Source organism: Thamnophis elegans, chromosome 12 (assembly GCF_009769535.1).
Source record: "Thamnophis elegans isolate rThaEle1 chromosome 12, rThaEle1.pri, whole genome shotgun sequence".
Lineage (NCBI taxonomy): Eukaryota > Metazoa > Chordata > Lepidosauria > Squamata > Colubridae > Thamnophis > Thamnophis elegans.
The window spans coordinates 41,168,650-41,189,314 of NC_045552.1; the positions used below are offsets into that span (position 1 = coordinate 41,168,650).

General features: G+C 43.7%; 1 protein-coding gene across 2 annotated transcripts in view; it reads right to left on the bottom strand.

Moving 5' to 3' along the window:
- Positions 1 to 20,665, bottom strand: part of LOC116515690 (synaptotagmin-like protein 2) — a 62,440-nt gene that overhangs the window by 38,614 nt on the left and 3,161 nt on the right. For both annotated transcript variants that reach the window (XM_032227855.1, XM_032227854.1), the window contains exon 2: positions 671 to 1,203. In XM_032227855.1, the coding sequence (XP_032083746.1) occupies positions 671 to 771 (101 nt within the window). In that variant the 5' untranslated portion in view covers positions 772 to 1,203. The remainder of the gene's footprint in view (positions 1 to 670; positions 1,204 to 20,665) is intronic.

Here is a 20,665-nt window from a genome sequence, read left to right on the forward strand (position 1 = left end):
TCCGGCCCTATGGAACAATCTCCCCATGGAGATCCGGATCCTCACTACCCTTCCGGCCTTTCGCAAAGCAACTAAGACCTGGCTGTTCCGGCAAGCCTGGGGCTGTTGAATTATCCAGCCCCACTCGAGGTACGACTGTTGTTGAATTTTAAATTGCTGTTTTTTATTTTTATTTTTTTGTATCCCCTTCCCTTTTTATTGTTAGCCGCCCTGAGTCTCTCGGGAATAGGGCGGCATACAAACCAAATAAATGAATAAAATGAATGAATGAATGCCACGAGCAGCACTTCCCTCCAGCCTTTGACCAAAACCCCACACCAGGCGGCTGAAGCAGAGACCACAATTCAGAATTTCTGCCTCCCTCCGACCTACACAAAAAGACCCTGAAGGGGAAGACTCTCTGCAGCAACACAAATGTTTATTGCACATATCAAGCCCAGAGGCCATAGTTTGAGGACCCCTGATTTCGTGCAATATAAAAAAATGCAAATAATTTTCTCCAAAATTTTCTCATGGACCACCAGTTGGTGACTGCTGGTCTAGGGGGAAGAAGAAATTCTCTGGTTTCTCAAAAGCAGACATCACTCTTCTGCTACCATCCGGGACACAGAATCTTGTACTATCTCTGCACAGATGAATAGTTTGATCACTGCCAGGAAGTTCCTCCTACCTGATCCGATCACTGTCCTTTTTCTTGAGCTCTGCATCCCTCTGCAGCACTTTCAGCAGCTTGCCGTACTCTTCCTCGGTCAGAAAACTGAGGTCCAGCATCTTCTTCTCCTCAATGTCCCACAACTCAAGTCCAAAGGCCGGCACTTCAGGTGTACAACTAGAACAGTGAGCTGGTCATCAACACTGAAGCTGTCTGATGGGACAAGGAGGGACAAGGATCCTGGCCAAGCTGCCTGGCAGAAGGACCTTTTGGTGGGTCCGGTTGGTGCTGCGAAGCATGAATCTGACCAGACCCAACTGGACACTCTTAGAGCTGGTTGATGGAACGATGAAGATGCTTCTCCACAAAAGTCTTCCTACTCCTTTCGGTCTGGGTGGAAGGGGGAAGGGGGAAAGTATGAGCCATTTGCATGAGTGGTCCAAATGGCTCGCTCAATGGTGAGCTTTAATGCTTTGCAGTAGCACATTGGAGAACATTCTGGTATCAGTTGCCTTTGGTCAAAGAAGTCTGCCGGTCCAGTTTTCTCATGCCTGCAGAAGATGGGAAGGGGGGAAGAAAGAAGAAGGAAGGAAGGAGGGGGGGGAGGAAGAAAAGAAGGAAGGAAGGAAAAATTAAAAGAAGGGGAGGAAGGAAGAAGAATAGAGAAAAGGAAGGAAGGAAGGAAGGAAAGAAGATAAAGAGAGAGGGAGAAAAATGAATGTACTTGAGATAATCTTTTATATAAAGACAACATATGGCAATCACCTGTGTAAACTGGGAATATTTACCTGTGCCTGAACTCAAGCAAGCAATATTCTGTGTGCTCACTAATCATAAATGAAAGATCTCTTCATGGAAGAGCAGAGATATCCCTTCCTAGGGAGTGGAGACCTGTCATTGAATTCCCCAGATGTGGACTTCCTGCAGAGAAAGAGGCTTCTGCATGCTAGAAAACAGGATGCTGACCACCTACAGCCTTGGTCTCCTTGCCTGACAGTTGTGAAAACTCTCTGAAGTTTTCTTCTCTGGGTTAAAGAAGAGAAAGTTGCCGTTTCTGTTCATTCCCCCACCAAACTGAACGAGAATGGTTAAGAAAAAAAGGGGAGGGGGCAGAAGATGTTTTTAGCACAGGGTTTAATGTCATCTTCCCCAAGTCTTTACACCACCTAGGTTCAGCTCAGCGCTGGGGCTCAGGATCCCGGACAGCACCCCGAAGGTTGGGGTAGCTGGTGAAGTTTTTTAATGGAGATTCAGGTAAATGTCAGGGTCAGCATCCAAAAGTAAATCAGAGTCCAAGGCAGAGGATTCCTCAAAGTTCCAATTTATTGAGAGAGCCATGTTGGCACATCTGGGGAAACCTGAATCAGAAAGCTTCCCGGTTTTCCCAATCCAGTTGAAAGTTCAAAATCCTGCCCCCACACCCATAAGTCCATCACATGGTTCAATCTTCCACTGCCATGCTGGCAGGGCCACCCATCCAGATCCGATCAGGTGCAGAGGTGCAAAGACAAAGGACGACCTTGGCTTTCTAGAAAGAATTGTGTAATGGCTACATAGCATCTAACTCCGTACAATCCCCGTTCTCATTTTCCCACAATAGAAAATGCCTAGTAGAATAATAGAAAGTATGGCAGGCCAAAGATCCAAAAGAAAAGATGACTGCAACCCTGACATTTACACTGTCTTAATATAATTAAGGAGGGATGGCGGTGGCTCAGTGGCTAAGATGCTGAGCTTGTCAATCAAAAGGTCAGCAGTTCAGCGGTTCAAATCCCTAGCACAGCATAATGGAGTGAGCTCCCATTACTAGTTCCAGCTTCTGCCAACCTAGCAGTTCGAAAGAATGTAAAAATGCAAGTAGAAAAATAAGGACCACCTTTGGTGGGAAGGTAATAGTGTTCCATGCGCCTTTGGTGTTTAGTCATGCCAGCCACATGACCACGGAGACATCTTCAGACAATGCTGGCTCTTCGGCTTTGAAACAGAGATGAGCACCACCTCCTAGTGTCAGGAACGACTAGCACATATGTATCTATACTTACAAACATTAGAATCATGCAAGCTATTCTACGGAAGCAAAAGTTAGACTTTGAGGGTACAGGACAGGAAGAGTATTGGCAGCTTGGTCCCAAAGGTGCTTTTTCAAAAGGCAAATTCTGGTAGGCAGAATCCCCCCCCCTATTTTCCTCCCCAAAAACTAAGGTGTGTCTTATACTCCAAAAATACACTACTTGATTTAGATCCCAAACTCCTTCAGAGATCTAAATAGAGGCTTTGTATAGTTCTTCTGATTTTATCCTGGGGGTGATAGATTATGTGGAAAGATCATGACTGTCGAATTCACATTAATTCTCTGAATTTTTACTAACCTACAGTACTTAGATATCAAATCCCATTGAGAGAGCCTCAAATGACAATATTCAGAATTGTAGAATAGAATCATCTTATAAACAGGAGCACTTCCTGCAGTGGTGGGTTTCAAAAATTGTTGGAACCTACTCTGTGAGTGTGGCCTCCTTTGTGGGAGTGGCTTGCCACCCATGTGACCGGATGGGAGTGGCTTGCTGCCCATGTGACCGGATGTGAGTGGCTTGCCGCCCATGTGACCGGATATGAAATTATGAATTAGTACTTAGGTCGGTCCAAGTAGCTATTCAGAAGTTAGTGGTTAGAAGCAATCGTAAAGCAAGATATGGAATTAAAACCAGAAATATTTTGTTGGCTATTTGAAAGGAAGTATAATATATATTTAATTTTACACATGTTAGCAGCTGCTGGAATTGTGTTTCCACAACAGTGGAAAAACAGAGATATGTAAATGAATAAATATTACAATGTGCAGGAATAAATAAATTGACAGTTAAACTCAAGAAGGCTTTGAAAACTTTTTCACGTGGGATTGGTTTTAGCAATTGTCAACTAACGGAAACAGAAATTAGAAATCCAAAAGTATGAAAGAAAACACCAATTATGTAAGGAAAGGTCCCTAAAATGTATAAGGAAATATTACTAGATCATTATTAATGCGTAGATAACTGCGGGACATTACACACCCACCAGTGGTGGTTTCAAAAAATTTTGGAACCTCTTCTGTAGATGTGGCCTGCTTTCCGGGTCCACTGGTGGAACCTCTTCTAACCGGTTCAGTAGATTTGACAAACCGGTTCTACCGAATAGGTGCGAACTGGTAGGAACCCACCTCTGACTTCCTGATATGCCAGACTGACTGAACATAAGGCCACTTCAATGATTTTATGTTAGGAAGTCAGGATAAGTAAATCAGTAAAACTACTTTCTGAGAACTGAACTCCACTCAGCCTTGGAATAATAAACCTGTAACAGATTCACTTCTCTCTAACTGGAACATTACGCTTCATATTATGTTTATCCTGTCTTGCAACCCTGTTAACACTGATTTCCAACAATGGATTATAAATATAACAGTTACTGAGGAAGCCCAAGTCTTAAGAATTTAATGCTTTCACATTCCATTGAATTCTACAGCATTCCTGACTCTAATAAAGTCTGGAATTTCCAGACTGCACTCTCTCTCTCCCCCCACCTCTCTCTCTCCCCTCCTTTCCCCTCCCTCCCCCTCCCTCCCTGCGCCTGTGCACACACAAAGAGAGAGATAAAGATACAGGCAAGGATATATACGGTTGTCTATATTTCTATAGATGACAGTGGTTCAGTGGCTAAGACACTGAGCTTGTCGATCAGAAAGGTTGGGAGTTCGGCGGTTCGAATCCCAAGCGCCGTGTAACAGAGTGAGCTCCCATTACTTGTCCCAGCTTCTGCCCACCTAGCATTTTGAAAGCACGTAAAAATGCAAGTAGAAAAATAGGAACCACCTTTGGTAGGGGAAAGTAACAGCGTTCTGTGTGTCTTCGGCGTTTAGTCATGCTGGCCACATGACCACGGGGACGTTTTCAGACAGTGATGGCTCTTCGGCATTGAAATGGAGATGAGCACTGCCCACTAGTGTTGGGAATGACCAGCTCATATATGCGAGGGGCTCCTTTACCTTTACGTATGTGTCTATACCAGTGTTTCTCAACCTTGGCAACTTGAAGATGTTCGGACTTCAACTCCCAGAATTCCCCAGCCAGCATTCGCTGGCTGGGGAATTCTGGGAGTTGAATTCCGGACATCTTCAAGTTGCCAAGGTTGAGAAACACTGGTCTATACTTACAAAAACATCAGACTCATGCAAGCCATTCTATAGAAGCAAAAGTTAGGACAGGAAGAGTATTGGCAGCTTGGTCCCAAAGGTGCTTTTTCAAAAGGCAACTGGACTTTCTTTGTTTTTCCTGGAAGATGTTTCACTTCTCATCCAAGAAGCTTCTTCAATTTGGGACAACCATGACCTGGATGACTGAGAATCTCCATAGACATATTCAGAGCTTTGAACTTTGGGGTTGGAGAAGACTCCTGAGAAGATTGCGAACAGCCAAGAAAAGAAACGAATGGGTCATCAAAGAGATCAACTCTTGAGATCTCCCTCAAGAGTTCTCCCTCAAGACACCAATGGCCAGTCTGGAAGTAGGATAATTTTAGACTGGCTGTTGGCTTCTTGAGGGAGAACTCTGGGTTGACACAGTAGAAGGACCTAATGCAGGAAAGGGTGGAAGGAAAGATACAAGGATGACTAGCAACAAGATGGACGGATTCAGTTACGATGGTGATGGGGGCAGCGTTGGATGTGTTAAAGGAGTGGTCTAGGAAGAGATCATCGTGGAGAGGATATATATATGTCAGGGGTGTCAAACTGGATTTCTTCAAGCGGATCAGCATTGTAGTTCTCCCTCCATGGGCTGGTGAGGGGGCGTGTGTGGGGAGGAAATGAGACAGATGCCTCCTGCGGCATCCTGCCGACCAAATCAGGGTGCAGTGGGGGGGGGGGGGGCTCTGTCCCATTTTTGGCCCGAACGGCCTCCTGTAGCACTTTGCCAGTCAAAATGGAGCACGGGGGGTGGGGGACACACGGTTCTCCCCAATGCCTCAATTTTGCCCTTCATGGCCTTCAGCAGCACTCTGCGCACCAAAAATGATCTATCTATCATCCTTCCTTCCTTCCTTCCTTCCTTCCTTCCTACCTACCTACCTACCTACTTACCTACCTATTTATTGTCTGTCTGTCTGTCTGTCTGCCTGCCTGCCTGCCTGCCTGCCTGCCTGCCTGCCTGCCTGCCTACCTACCTACCTACCTACCTACCTACCTACCTACCTACCTACCTATTGTCTGTCTGCCTGCCTGCCTGCCTGCCTGCCTGCCTACCTACCTACCTACCTACCTACCTACCTACCTTATCTATCTATCTATCTATCTATCTATCTATCTATCTATCTATCTATCTATCTATCTATCTATCTATCTATCAATCTATCTATCTATCTATCTATCTATCTATCTATCTATCTATCTATCTATCTATCTATCATTTATCTACTGCCTGCCTGCCTGCCTGTCTGTCTATTATCATCTATCGTCTGTCTGTCTACCTACCTACTTACCTACCTACCTACCTACCTACCTACCTACCTACCTACCTACCTACTTACCTATCTATCTATCTCCCTATCTCCCTCGTTGCCTTGCTTAGCCATGAAGCAGAAGAACAAAGCAACACCTTTAAAACTATTTGTATATCTTGCACATCATGCATGTATTTCCCCTTTGTGCAATTTGTGTGCTGATGTTTAAACTATGGTCGAACTATGGTATTATACCAGTTTAGCGTAGTGGTTAATGCATCAGACTAGAAACCGGGAGACTGTGCCTTCTAGTCCTGGGTGGGCATGAAGCCAGATGGGTAACCTTGGGCCAGCCCCTCTCTCTCCATCCTAGGAAGGGGGTAATGGCAAACCGCTTCTGAAAAGCCTTGCCAAGCGAATGGCAGGGACTTGGCTAGGCAGTCTCTGAGAATCAGACACGATCGAAAGGGAGAAAAATAAATTCTTAGTAGAAAAAGGTCCCATTAAGATTTTTTTCCTCCTTTGCCAGGTTGGATGCAGGCTGCCCTGGGAACCTGCCATGATATGTCAGGAAGAAGAAAACCAGAAAAGTTTGGGCTTCCATGTTTTGGGAAATATTAAGTCCAGCTGTTAAAGCCGAAATGGTTTTCATCCTTTTTCAGCACCCATCTGTGCCAATCCTCTGGCTTTGTTGAACTTGACATGAAGCTGGCTGCCAAGCACGCCAGCTTTGTTCTTATAGTTAATAAATAACCACTGGGCAAAGAGAAGGCATTTTAAATTTTGCAGGCCACATTTGCATACATTTTGATCTTTCCTGTTAAGATATTCTTTATTTCCACCCTCAAGTCTTTGGGAGAATGGGCAGTCTGACTTACCCTGTTTCCCTGAAAATAAGTCCTCCTTGGATAATAAGCCCAAATGGGCTTTTGAGCGCATGCGCTAAAATAAGCCCTTCCCCGAAAATAAGCTCCCCCTCAAAAAAATATTGCAACACGACAGCAGCCATGAGGTGACTATGCTCGCCGCCTCCTGCACCTCAAAAATAACAAGGCCTCCCCGAAAATAAGGCCAAGCACTAATTTCAGGAGTCAAAAGAAAATAAGACCCTGTCTTATTTTCAGGGGAACATAGTACTGCAAATAGATGCAGTGCTAAGGGAAAAAACACATTTATCTGTCAAGATTGAAGACTCTTTGGACTGAGACAATACTCGTAAATCCTTGACTTACAACAGTCCATTTAGTGACCATTAGAAGATACAACGGCACTCAAAAAAGCAACTTATGACTATTGCAGCATCTCCATGGTCATGTGATTTAGATGCTTAATAACTGACTCATATTTATGACAGTTGCATATCCTGGGGGGGGGGTCATACAACCCCCTTTTGCGACCGTCTGACAAGCAAAGTCAATGGGGAAGCCAGATTCACTTAACAACTGTGTTACTAACTTAACAAGGGCAGTACTTTACTTAACAACCGTGATAAGAAAGGGCATAAAATGGGGCAAAACACACTAAACTACTGTCTTGCTTAGCAGTGAAAATCTGGGTCTGAATTTTGTTTGTACGTCAAGGACTACCTGCAAAAGCACTGTTGTGGCCCGCCAGTGGCCAGCAGAACTGACAGCAGATTCGGACAGTGAGGAGGTTGGGGAGGAACCTGGGCCAGTCCTGGAGTCTGGGGAAGGCTCTGATGAGGGCTCTGTGTCGGAGGCAGAGAGGGAGCCAGGGGCGTCCAACAGTTATCAGCTGTCTTCAGAGTCAGACATATGTGAGGCAGACGAACAGCTGGAGACTGTTCCCAGTGTGCGCATGTGCAGAGTTGCCAGTTGAAGGGAACAGCTAAAGAACAGGGGTTGACTTGGGAATAAGGCCACAAGTGGATAATGAATGGTCCCTCCCAGAGGAAATAAAAGAGGAGCAAAAGGGGAGTGGAGTTTGCAGGAGACAATTGCTTTGTGATTCTTTGAGACTCCCTGCCAAGTTTTGCAGATATCGGTCTGGCAGCTCTCCAAGGCAGATAAGGTCTGTGACTGTAAATCCTCCCTTGAAAGACTTTGCTGGACTTGAATGAGCAGAATGCACAGCAAATTAATAAAAGGGTTTTTTGTTGGGATGAGGTGTTTGCTTCATGCTCTTGGGAATCCTCAGTCAGAACAGGCACCATTGGAGAGCTGAACAAGTTCTGACCTTGGAACGTCCCAAAAATTTTCGAATTTTCAGGTGCTTGTCTACAGATCAGAAGTGACAAAAAAACAAAACCACAAGATCTTGGTCACCCCCATGCGCATCGTATATCCTTTTCTACATCTGTCCCAAAAAGCCTCCTTTATTGATGGGAGACAGGAAAAAAAACCATTGGAAGCAGTTTCTTCTTTGCTTGACTCTGTAAGATTAGCTGGAAATCTTGCAGGAAAAGTTTTTAATATGTTAATACAGGAAGATTTTTGTTTTCTTGAAGGGGTTCTCCAATGGACCAGGCCCTTATCAACCTCTGCCTGCCAGATGCCTCAAAAGTAGCTCTCTAGGGCTGTTTATGCAACCACTCCAGGAGGAGTAAAACAAGTGCTAAGGTCTAACAAAAATCTAAAATAAAATAAAATATCCTTAATAAAATAAATCAAGGTCTCCTCTTTGTTCTTGTTTCACCCTCTCTGTTGATCACACAAATCAACTCCATGAGAAAGACCCAGCTGGCTGCATGTTTTATATCAGTCTTTGGAAGAAGAAGAAGAAGAAGAAGAAGAAGAAGAAGAAAAGAAAGGGATATTTAAAAGCTATTATTCTCTTGAAAGGAGCCATGAAGAGTTCAAAGAAAATATTTGCTTGCCAGGCAGTGCAAGTAAGCAAGCAAGCATGAAAGAAAGAAAGCATATTCTCTAACAGAGGCTCCTAGGAGACAAGTGGAAAGAAATAAAATTTTGGTGGCAATATCTTTTTAAAAAATTGGTTGCCAGAATCTATTTCAGATACAGATTAACAGAGTTGGAAGGGACCTTGTAAATAATCTAGTCCACCCCCCCCCCCAATTTCGTTGTATTTATTTTGTACAATGACAATAAAGACTATATTATACTATACAAGCAGGAGAGCCTACACCATTTCTGACAGATGGCAGTCCAGTCTCTTCTTGAAAGCCTCCAGTGATGAAGCTCCCACAACTTCTGAAGGCATCTTACATACCACTGATTAATTGCTCTCACAGTTAAATTTTTTCTCCTTAATTCCAGGTTGAATCTATCCTTGATTAGTTTCCACCCATTGTTCCTTGCCTGGCCTTCTGGTGCTTTGGAAAATAGCTTGACCCCCTCCTCTCTGTGGCAGCCCCTCAAATATTGGAAGGCTGCTATCATGTCTCCCCTGGTCCTTCTCTTCAGTTCATGTAACTGTTCTTCGTATGTTTTGGTCTCCAGTCCCCTAATCATCTTGGTTGCTCTTCTCTGCACTGTTTTTAGAGTCTCGGGATCTTTTTTATAATGTGGTGACCAAAACTGGATGCAGTACTCTAAGTGTGGTCTTACTAGGGCTTTATAGAGTTGTATTAGTACCTCCCTTGATCTTGATTGTATCCCTCTGTTAATGCAATTTAGGATTCCCTTGGCTTGCTGGCTCATATTTAGCTGATTGTCCACTAAGACTCCAAGATCCCCCTTTCCCCCCACCTGTTCAAAAGGACCCTGGACAGCTCATATTCCCCACTTCCACTATGAATGTCAAAAAAGTGTACAGGTAGTCTGCTATGTAGGACCACAATGGAACCAAAATTTTCTGTTGCTAAACAAGACAGTTCTTAAGTGAATTTTGCCCCATTTTATGACCTTTCTTGCCACAGTTATTAAGTGAATCCCTGAAGTTGTTAAACTGGTAACACAACTGTGAAATGAATCTGGCTTCCCCATTGACTTTGCATATCAGAAGGTCGCAAAAGGGGATCACATAACCCAAGGACACTGCAACCATCATAAATATGAGCCAGTTGTGCATCTGAAAATGGGGCAAAATTCACTTAACAACTGTCCTGCTTAGTATTAGAGATTTTGGGTTCAATTGTGGTCATACATTGAGGACTACCTCTGATTTCCTAGTATACATTGAAAAGCAAATTATGTTGAAATCTAACATCTCAGGCCAATTAGCACATAAAAATAGAGAAGTATTTTACAAATTATTTCTATATTCTATATCAGGGATGTCCAACCTCGGCACTTTAAGAGCTGTGGACTTCAGCTCCCAGAATTCCGCAGCCAGCATACTGGCTGGAGAATTCTGAATATCAGAGTTGGAATGGAGCTTGGAGATCTTCTAGTCCAGCAGTCTCCAACCTTGGCAACTTTAAGACTTGTGGACTTCAACTCTGGGAGTTGAAGTCCACAGGTCTTAAAGTTGCCAAGGTTGGAGACCACTGTTCTAGTCCACCCATCTGCACAAGCAGGAGAGAGGAGACCATGTACCACTGCAAATAAATGGTTGTCCAATCTCTTCCTAAAAACCTCCAGTGATGGAGCACCCACAACTTCTGGAGGCAAGCCGCTCCATCGGTTAATTGTTCTAACTGTCAGCAAATTTCTCCTTAGTTCTAGGTTGCTTCTCTCCTTGGTTAGGTTCTACCCATTGCTTCTTGTCCTACCCTCAGGTGCTTTGGAGAATAACTTGACTCCCCCTTCTTTGGGGCAGCCCCTGAGATATCGGAACATGGCTATCATAACTCCCCTAGTCCTTCTTTTAACCTTTTTTTCATTTCTTTCAGAAATCCCGCGTAGACAATGTATGTCCAGCAGACCGTGGGGAGGTGGTTAGTCAATTCTTCTTCTGCCTTCAGGTGCTTTGGAGAATAGGTTTGACCCCTTCTTCTTTGTGGCAGCCCTTCAAGTATTAGAACACTTCTGGGAGTTGAAATCCACAGGTCTTAAAATCACCAAGGTGAGACACCCCTGCTCTACATAAAATGGTATAGATAGATTTTAAAAAGATCTGATAATCAATAATTGTGACAAAATCCCTATAGCCCCAACAGAGGTCTCATCTGTGCAGCATTTTCTTTTCAAGCTGCAACTGCAGATTAATCCCCCCCCCTCCAAAAACATGCAATACCAGAATGAGACCAGGTGAGGACATATGGAAAGGCAGGACTGCTGAGCTGGCATAAATTAACAAAGAAGCCTGTGTGGTTATTGCAACAAACAGCTTTTCCGTCCCACCTGCAATTTTCCACCCACTTCCTGCCCCCCCTTGCAAGGCCAAAACTTGGCCAATATCCAGAAACAACCTCATTTTTATGAATGCTTTGATTGTCTGATTTCACAAGTCTCCCAACTGGAAAGCTTGCAAGAAACCTCCCTTCTATGTGACCTGCGGGTCATTATGATTTATTAGACAATAATCATAAGGTAAAGGTTCTCCTCGCACATATGTGCTATTCATTCCCAACTCTAGGGGACGGTGCTCATCTCTGTTTCAAAGCCGAAGAGCCAGCACTGTCTGAAGATGTCTCTGTGGTCATGTCGCTGGCATGACTAAAAGCTGAAGGCGCATGGAACACTGTTACCTTCCCACCAAAGGTGGTTCCTATTTTTCTATTTGCATTTTTTACGTGCTTTCGAACTGCTAGGTTGGCAGAAGCTGGGACAAGTAACGGGAGCTCACTCAGTCACGCGGCGCTAGAGATTCGAACCACGAAACTGCCGGCCTTTCTGATTGGCAGGCTCCCTAAAAAGGCTGGGGACTAAACTCTCATTGAGTTCAACGTGTTTTACAAGATTGGGTTATGTTTGCTGCACCTGGCAGATTATTTTAAATTTGGAACTTACTGCAATTAGCTTTGAACATCATTCTTAAAGGCTTGATTCTTCCATAGTTTTAGAAAGGCAGAAAAATATAACAAGTAAATAAATTTTAATATAAAAATCTAGTAAATAGATTTTTTTAAAGAAGAGAGTGGACAGTCACTTTTCTGAGATGGTATAGGTTCTCCTGCTTGAGCAGGGGGCTGGACTAGAGATCTCCAATGTCCTTTCCAGCTCTATTCTATCCAAATAATGAATAATCAGATTTTTTGAACATTTTAAATGGAATAGGCTGAATATAAAGTTTAGAAGAATAAGCAAAGTATGTATATGTAAAATGGTATTCAAAATCTGACTTTGTTTACCTCCGTGTGGGCACAGGTAAGATTAGCTGGGCCCTGCCACTCAAGATATAAGGAATAGCAACACTATTCCTTCTCCAAGCACTACAGATCTAATTTATTTAGGAAAAGGAACTGCTTATTTAACTTTCTGTAATAAATGTTGGATTCTATAACAAGGCTGCATCTCAGAACGGCAGTTCAAATATTTGGATACTGTTTGAGCTCTATAGGTGGAGTCTGTTTGACTAGTTCAGACCACAGGATGTGTAGCCTTCATGTAATTTCTCTTCTGTTTGATCACAAACAAAGCAACTTGGATCAATGGAAGACCACACAAATCTGCAGCCTGTTGACCTGGTAAATACGGGACAAAGATGTAAAATTGCACGCTCTAAGATGAACATTTAAAGCCCGTCTTGGCTGGAAAAGATAAATTGTCATTTTCAGTAACCTGACAGTGGTAAAAGGTAAAGGTAAAGGTTCCCCTTGCACATATGTGCTAGTCGTTCCCAACTCTAGGGGGTGGTGCTCATCTCTGTTTCAAAGCTGAAGAGCCAGCGCTGTCTGAAGACGTCTCCATGGTCATATGGCCGGCATGACTAAATGTTTGAAGGCGCACGGAACGCTGCTACCTTCCCACCAAAGGTGGTTCCTATTTTTCTACTTGCATTTTTTACGAGCTTTTGAACTCCTAGGTTGGCAGAAGCTGGGACAAGTAAGTAACAGGAGCTCACTCCGTTAGGCAGCGCTAGGGATTCAAACCGCCGAACTGCCGATCTTTCTGATCGACCAGCTCAGCGTCTTAGCCACTGAGCCACCGCATCCCTCTCTGTGACAATGTTAGGGATCAACAATTGAAGTGGATAAAGGATCAGGGTCAAGCCTTGTGAATTTCAGAATGAAGGCAGAGTAATAAATCGAGGAATTGATTTATCAGGTCTTCAAACCTGGGTTCAAATCCACACTCAGTTGGTGGACTTTTCATGTTTCTCAAACTTGGTAACTTTAAGACACTGGAATTCAACTCCCAGAATCCCCCAGCCTCCATAAAATTTGATATAGTGGTTAAAACTCAGGACCAAAACCCGGGAGACTCTGCGTTCTGGTCCCACCTTAAGTCACGAAAGCAAGCTGGGTGAGCTTGGGCCATCTTTATTACCCCAATCCATCTCCTAGGGCTGTTGTGGGGAAAATAGAAGGAATGTGGGTTGGATATGTTCACTGTCTAGAACTATTTGTAAAAATAATAAAAACTTTATTAATGAAAATAAAAATGAATAAATATATAAATATATAAAGAAATAAAGTCACCAAATAGGGGAAACACTGGATGAGATGAATCTTTGGGGCTTAGCAGAAACCCACCATCCTGGGCCCAACGTTTGGGAAGCCAGGCTCTGCCTGTCACAAGCCAGGACAAAGGGTGAGTGATGGAGGAGTAACACCTCCTTAAAAAACCTTGGTCCAGCTGGCCCGGCTGGGAGCACCTCGTAAGGGCCCCTTTCCAGAGTTACAGGAGAAGACGGTCAACGGTTTTGAAGGCAGAAGAGGGTTTTATGCCCCAACGGCAGATAAAGCAACATAACCATCTTCTAGGAGAAGGGAAACTCTGATTACAAACCTCCACTGCTTTGTGGCTCTATCCACTACTGGAAAAGGCTTCAGGAGTCAACCTCCAGGCAAAATCCCGGAAGCAGTTTGTGACTGTGTACAATCACATTCTGGTAACTCCTGCAACGCAACTGGAACAATCGTAACGGCTCTGCCGTTCCATTGGACTATTTCAGCGATGTGGAGAGGGGGCATCTGCTGCTTGGGTAACAATCTATCTATCCTCCATATTATTCTACCCAGGCCTCGTGCTTTGGAGAGGACACTCCAGCTTTGATCTCTTTCCAGAGCACGACACCATCGTCTTTTGAGACTGAAGGATGCCAACGCAAGCAGAAACATTGGCAAATGGCATTTGAATTTCTAAACTCATTTTTTTCAGCCCCCGAAGCCTAACCAGGGTTAAAAAGAGCTGTGGGGGTGCAGTGGTTAGAAGGCAGTATTGCAGGCTAATTCTAGTTCAATCCCCACTGGCTCAGAGTTGACTCAGCCTTCCATCCTTCCGAGGTCAGTAAAATGGGGACTCAGATTGTCGAGGGGCAAAATACTGACTCTGTAAACCACTTAGAGAGGGTAAAGCACTGGAAAGCGGTATATACGTCTAAGTGCTATTGCTATTGTGCGGCCACATTTTGGAAGCAAGTCACCCGTTTTTGGCGGTAAAAAGTTTTACCGTGGAAGAAGAGTTTAATTATGCAGAACTAAGTCCACAGTTCACGAAGTTGCCACAGTTGCCCACTCCTGATCTAGATTACCTTTCTGAGCTGCACCCAGAGAAGCTGAAGGTTGAACTTTTGCACTCAATATATTGTATTTTTTCCCCTGAGCCACAACCTCCCCGCCAAATAGACTGATTGACATTTGCCAAATAAATCGGTGGCTCTTATCTCCAGGGTCCAATTGATCATGCCTCCAAAATTCCCCAAGCCGATTTCCACTTTAGTTGCTCCAAAATAACTCACTTTAAAATGAAGCACCTTGGAGGGAGGTAATCCGTCTGTTTAATTGATTTTGGTTAATTCCCTGAAGTCAGTCTGCTTTTGATAAAGACCGATTGCTCTATTTGGCATCACTTCCAAATCCTTCTTAGCAGTCTGAGAGCCCGGCCCTTACACTGAAGATAATGTGGCAGCTTGAGGGCAAAAAGCCTACAATTCTTACCAAAAGCTGGCCTGATCAGAAATTGACTCTAGATAATTAGCTATTAATTCTGTTGAGCTGTAATCTTGGGGGCTGGAGATAACACAGCTGCTTTAAGAGGCAATCAAAGCCAGAGCTAAGAGCTTTACAAGGACTGCATTGTGCTTGCTGGGTCTATAACTGAAGGTGTGAGGGAGAGAGAAATGCTCAATGCACCTGGAGAAATATTTCCAGGCAAGAAAGAACTTCATGACCACCTCATGCTATAACACAAAGGAACTATTTATTTTATTCATTTTTATTGATTTATCCAATTTCTACACCTTCCAGCTCACCAAAGTGATTCTGGGTGGTTTGCAAACATTAAGGTTTACTTCAACCCACATAATTCAACTTATTCCAGGGAAAAAAAAGGTTCAGCAAAACAGCCCTGGACACAGTTTTACAGTTTACTCAAGGTTAGGATGGGGGGACGGGATGGGGGACGGGACGGGGGGGGGGAGACATGGCAATTTGTGGTCTTCAATTTCAGAAGTCCTATTTGCTTCAGGCTGCTGGAGAAAGTTGCCGTTTTCTCACCAGCCTGTGGTGCAAGGGGAAGAAAAGAAGAAGAATCCAGAAAAAGGAAATCATTGAATGATGGTGTGGTATGTTATGGTATGGCATGGCATGGCATGGCATGCAATGATATATGATATGAGATATATGAGCTATGATATTTAACAGATTTAACAGATTAACAGAGCTGGAGGTCAGAATAGGTCATTGAGTCCAAACCTCCCCACCAAGCAGGAGACCCCACACCCTTTTCTCACAGACAGCAGTCCAATCTCTTCTTGAAAGTTTCAAGTGATGAAGCACCCACAACTTCTGAAGCAACTTCTGTTCCATTGGTTGATTGCTCTCACTGTCAGAAAAACTTTCCTTATTTCCAGGTTGAATCTCTCCTTGGTCAGTTTCCATCCATTATTCCTTGTCTGCCCTTCAGGTGCTTTGGAAAATATCTTGACCCCCTTCTCTCTGTGGCAGCCCCTCAACTATTGGAAGACTGCTATCCTGTCTCCCCTGGTCCTTCTCTTCATTAGACTAGCCATGCCCAGTTCCTGCAACCGTTCTTCCTATGTTTTAGCCTCCAGTCCCCTAATCATCCTCATTGCTCTTCTCTGCACTTTTTCTAGAATCTCGACATCTTTTTTATAGTGAGATTATGATATATGATATGATATAGCAGTCCTCCAGTACTTGAGGGATTTCTACAGAGAAGAAGGGGCCAATGTATTCTCCAAAGCCAAAGGATATGAAGTAATGCAGGGTTCCCCAACCTCTTTGGCAACAGGGACTGATTTTGTGGAAGACAATTTTTCCACGGATTGGGGTGGGCATAGGTTCAGTTTTAATCACCCACCCACCTACCACTGACCTCCAGCTGTGTGGCCCAGTTCCTAACAGGCCACGGACTGGTACTGGTCCATAGCTGGGAGTTAGCGACCCCTGATGGATGGAAGCTTAACAAAGAAAGATCCAACCTTTATGGATATATTAGAATATATTTCCTATGTTGTTAGTTGCGAAGTCGTGTCCGACCCATCACGACCCCATGGACAACGTTCCTCCAGGCCTTTCTGTCCTCTACCATCCTCTGGGGTCCATTTAAGCTCATGCTGACTGCTTCGGTGACTCCATCCAGCCACCTCCTTCTCTGTTGTCCCTTCTCCTTTTGCCTTCAATCGTTCCCAGCATTAGACTCTTCTCCAGGGAGTCCTTCCAAAGTTGACCCTTTGGCCAGCATCACGAAGCCAAAATATTTAGCAGTGCCGTGTAGCAAGGGGGGTGGTGGTGGCAGATACTGCCTCCCTCTCTGTCAAACCACAGGTAAACAAGTAGTTTATTCAAAACCATGATCTACACAGCAATGTTTGTCCAACTTGGCAACTTTAAGCTGGCTGGAGAACTTTGGGAGTTGAAGTCCCACGTGTCTTAAAGTTGCCAAGTTGCAGAAACACTGACCTACAGGGGTGGCTTTCTAGAAAGTTGAGGAGGTGATTAAAAGTACATATTGAAAACTTTCTTGGGATCGGCAGGAGGATAGAGAACAAAGCACTTCCCTCCCCCTGCTTTGATAAGCTTCCAACTTTCCATATGTTTGGGTTCCTTTGCAAGCTCAGATGCATTTCTAGCGATTGTTTTTATAATATATAATGTTGACTTGCTCTTGATGGCTAAAGTCAAACTTCAAAGCTTGCATTTCAGCCAGCCAAGAATCCCCCGTGACAGCTCAATATATTTTATATGTTTACAAGAAGCAGAAACCAAGGTATTACTGGGTTCAGGGAGCTTCCTTCCAAGCATTGAAATTATGGCCTGGATTCAGCCACGGCCCACAAATTTAATTATGAGATTTAGTTTTTAAAAAAAGAATGCTTTCTGTTTCCATGCATGCATTTTCTTGGGAAATCGGACTGCTATGGCTTTGTTAGGGTTCATAGACAAGTTAGCCTTGAGTTCCTCGTGGAAGAGGGAAGAGAATTAAAATGCAAATATTGGGGAAGTATTTCTTAGTTTCGTCTGCCTTCAATTAATTCAAATTATTCAGGTAGTCCTGGACTTACAACAGTTCATTTAGTGACTGAAGTTACAACAGCACTGAAATAAGTGACTTTTGACCATTTTTCACACTTAGGACCAAAGCAGCATCCTTATGTAAGTTGTGTGATTGACAATTTCTATTTACGACCATTGCAGTGTCCCGGGGGTTACGTGATGCCCTTTTGCAACCTTCAGACCAGCAAAGCCAATGGGGAAGCCAGATTCATTTAACAACCAGGTTACTAACTTAACAATTGCAACGATTCACTTAACAAATGCAGTAAGAAAATGTCACAAAATGTCACTTAACAAATTTCTCACTTAGCAGCATAAATTTTGGGATCAATGGTGATTGTTAGTCCAGGACTACCTGTATCCTTCTTTTAGTACAGGAGGTTAAGGTGACATGATAATAGTTCTGCTTTTAGTTTTACTCTACAAGCGTATTAGGTTGGCTGAGAGTGAGTCTCTGGCTCAAAGCCACGAGGAAGCTTCTTTTTTTTTATTTTATTTTATTTTATTTTATCAATTTCATATATACATTCACAATTATATGATCTCATAACTGTTATTAATAATATGTATTTATAACAATTTTTCCCTACTGTTGACAATATACTTGAAGATTGCTTTTTTATCATCCCATAGATCCATCTTATCTTACAACGGTCCTACTTCTTCTTCCCTCCCTCCCTCTTTCCTTCCCTCGTTTCTTCTCTCCTACTCCCCTTCCTTCCCTCCCTCCTTCTCTCCTTCCCTCCTTCCTTCCCTCCTTCCTTCCCTCCTTTCTTTTCTCCTTCTCTCCTTCCTTCCCCCCTTCCTTCTCTCCTACATTCCCTCCTTCCTTCCCTCCTTCCTTCTCTCCTTTCTTCTCTCCTTCCTTCCCTCCTTCCTTCCCTCCTTTCTTCTCTCCTTTTCTCCTTCCTTCCCTCCTTCCTTCCCTCCTTGCTTCCCTCCCTCCTTCCCACCCTCCTTCCTACCCCCCTTTCTTCTCTTTCTTCTCTCACGAGGAAGCTTCCGTAAACCTGGAGCTTCTTGGTCATAATCCCATACCTTAACCACCTTGCCACATGAGTCTTTTATTGAGCCCTGGCTTCATTTCCAGACACTCCAGTACAGGGGTGTCAAACTCAATTTCATTCTTTAAATGAAGTTTTTTATTTTATTTTTGTTACATTGAGTGTTGTCCAGATTCCCCCTTTAACATTCCCACAAAAAATATAATTCATTTTACATTATATTTCCATTATTTCCAATTTTAGCCGTACTACTTTTCTTCTCATATTTTCCAGTTTCTAATTTTTAACATATACAAAAAATATAATTTCCCCTTCTCTTTAAGAATAAACAATTTATCATTTTCCATCTATTTTCCATTAGCAATATAAGTCTTCAGATTTCAGATTTTATATGATCAACGTTTCACATAAATATTTTACACCTTTAAAGGTCTTAATATAGTTCTCACATTCTAGTTAAAACTTACTATTACCTTGTTTACAATATTTTGTTCTACTAGATCATATCAATCTACTATTCTCCTATTTCTAAATTTTCTTTTCTCTTTTTCTTCTTTTTATGTGTCTTATATCTTTTCTTCTGTATTTTCCTTCTCACTTTTTGATAGATTATTTGAGTATGTCAAACTCAATTTCATTGAGGGCTGTGTTTGACCTTTGGTGGCTGCGGTGGGTGTGGCTGCAGTGGATGGGGCCGCTTGTGGTCAGGGGGTGATGGTGACCCGAGCACTCTGCCAGTGAAAATGGGCTCCTGAGTTCGGCTGCGACGGCCTCCTGCAACCATCTGCCAGCAAAAACAGAGCTCGGGAGGGCTACGGCCATCCTGAGCTCCGTTTTCTCTGGCAGAAGCTTCGCGGGCACTCCTTCACTGTTTGTAGCACGTCCCCACTGGCCAGATCTACGCACCTTGTGGACTGGATCTGGCCCATGGGCCTTGAGTTTGACACCCCTGCTCTAGGACTTGTGGGCCAGTCTATCTGGACATCTGCAAAGCCAACAATCAGGAATGCAATTGGTTTTGCAAAGTAGCCTATCATCTAAATAGCTAGTGAAAGCCAGTTTGGTCTACTGGTTAAGGTACCAGACTGGGAGACTGGGAGTTCAAGTCCCGCCTTAGCTATGAAAGCCAACAGGGTGACTTTGTGGCAATCACCAGGAGACGATGAGTTCTAGTTCCCACCTGAGGCGTGAAAGTCGACTGGGTGACTTTGAGCCAGTCATTCCTTCTGGGCCCAACCCACCTCATAGGGTTGTGGTTGAGCAGAAAACAGGAGGAAGAAAGTGTGCTGGATATGTTGCCATCTTGAGTTATTAGTAAAGACAATAAAGGCGTGACATAAATAAATACATAGCGTAGAGCAGGAAACTCATCAAGGAAGAGGACAAAGGTGGATTTCTCTGGTAATAGCTAAGCCTGACAGCCAAGCCAACGTGTTGAGGCTTATACAACAAGCTATATAAGTTGTTTCAAGTGCTACACTAAAAGTCAGGCCCTGTAGATAACTTATCCTGCAAGTTACCCTCAATGGTTGAATGAGTTGCTGTTTTCTTCTTCCTTACTTAATTTGACGCATGGTCCCTGAACATGCCTAAGTCACTTTTTCTCTGAAAATAATAGGGATCAATAAAATGTATTGTGACAAACTTTCGCAGTGTTGCCGAACCTTTTCGGCACTGAGTGCCAAAACATAAAAGTATGCGCGCATGCCAGAAATAGGAAGAGAGCCGCCCAGTGGGCATGCACGCACCGGGAAGATAATCTTCCGGTTTCTGGTGCATGCACGCGCACTGGCCACCTGGGCTTCCGGTTTCCGTTGCATGTGCCCATGCGAAGCCCAGGTAGCTGGTGTGCATGTGTGGGCCAGAAACCAGAAGACCATTTTCCTGGTGTGCACATGCGCACAGGGTGGCTGTTCTTTTGGTTTCAGGCACACATGAAGACCAGCTGGGCAGTGTGCTGGAACCCAGAAGAGCAATGGGCGACGACTCATATGCCTCGTATGTCATCTGGTATATGCGTGCATAATATACAAAACAAAAACTTGGCTC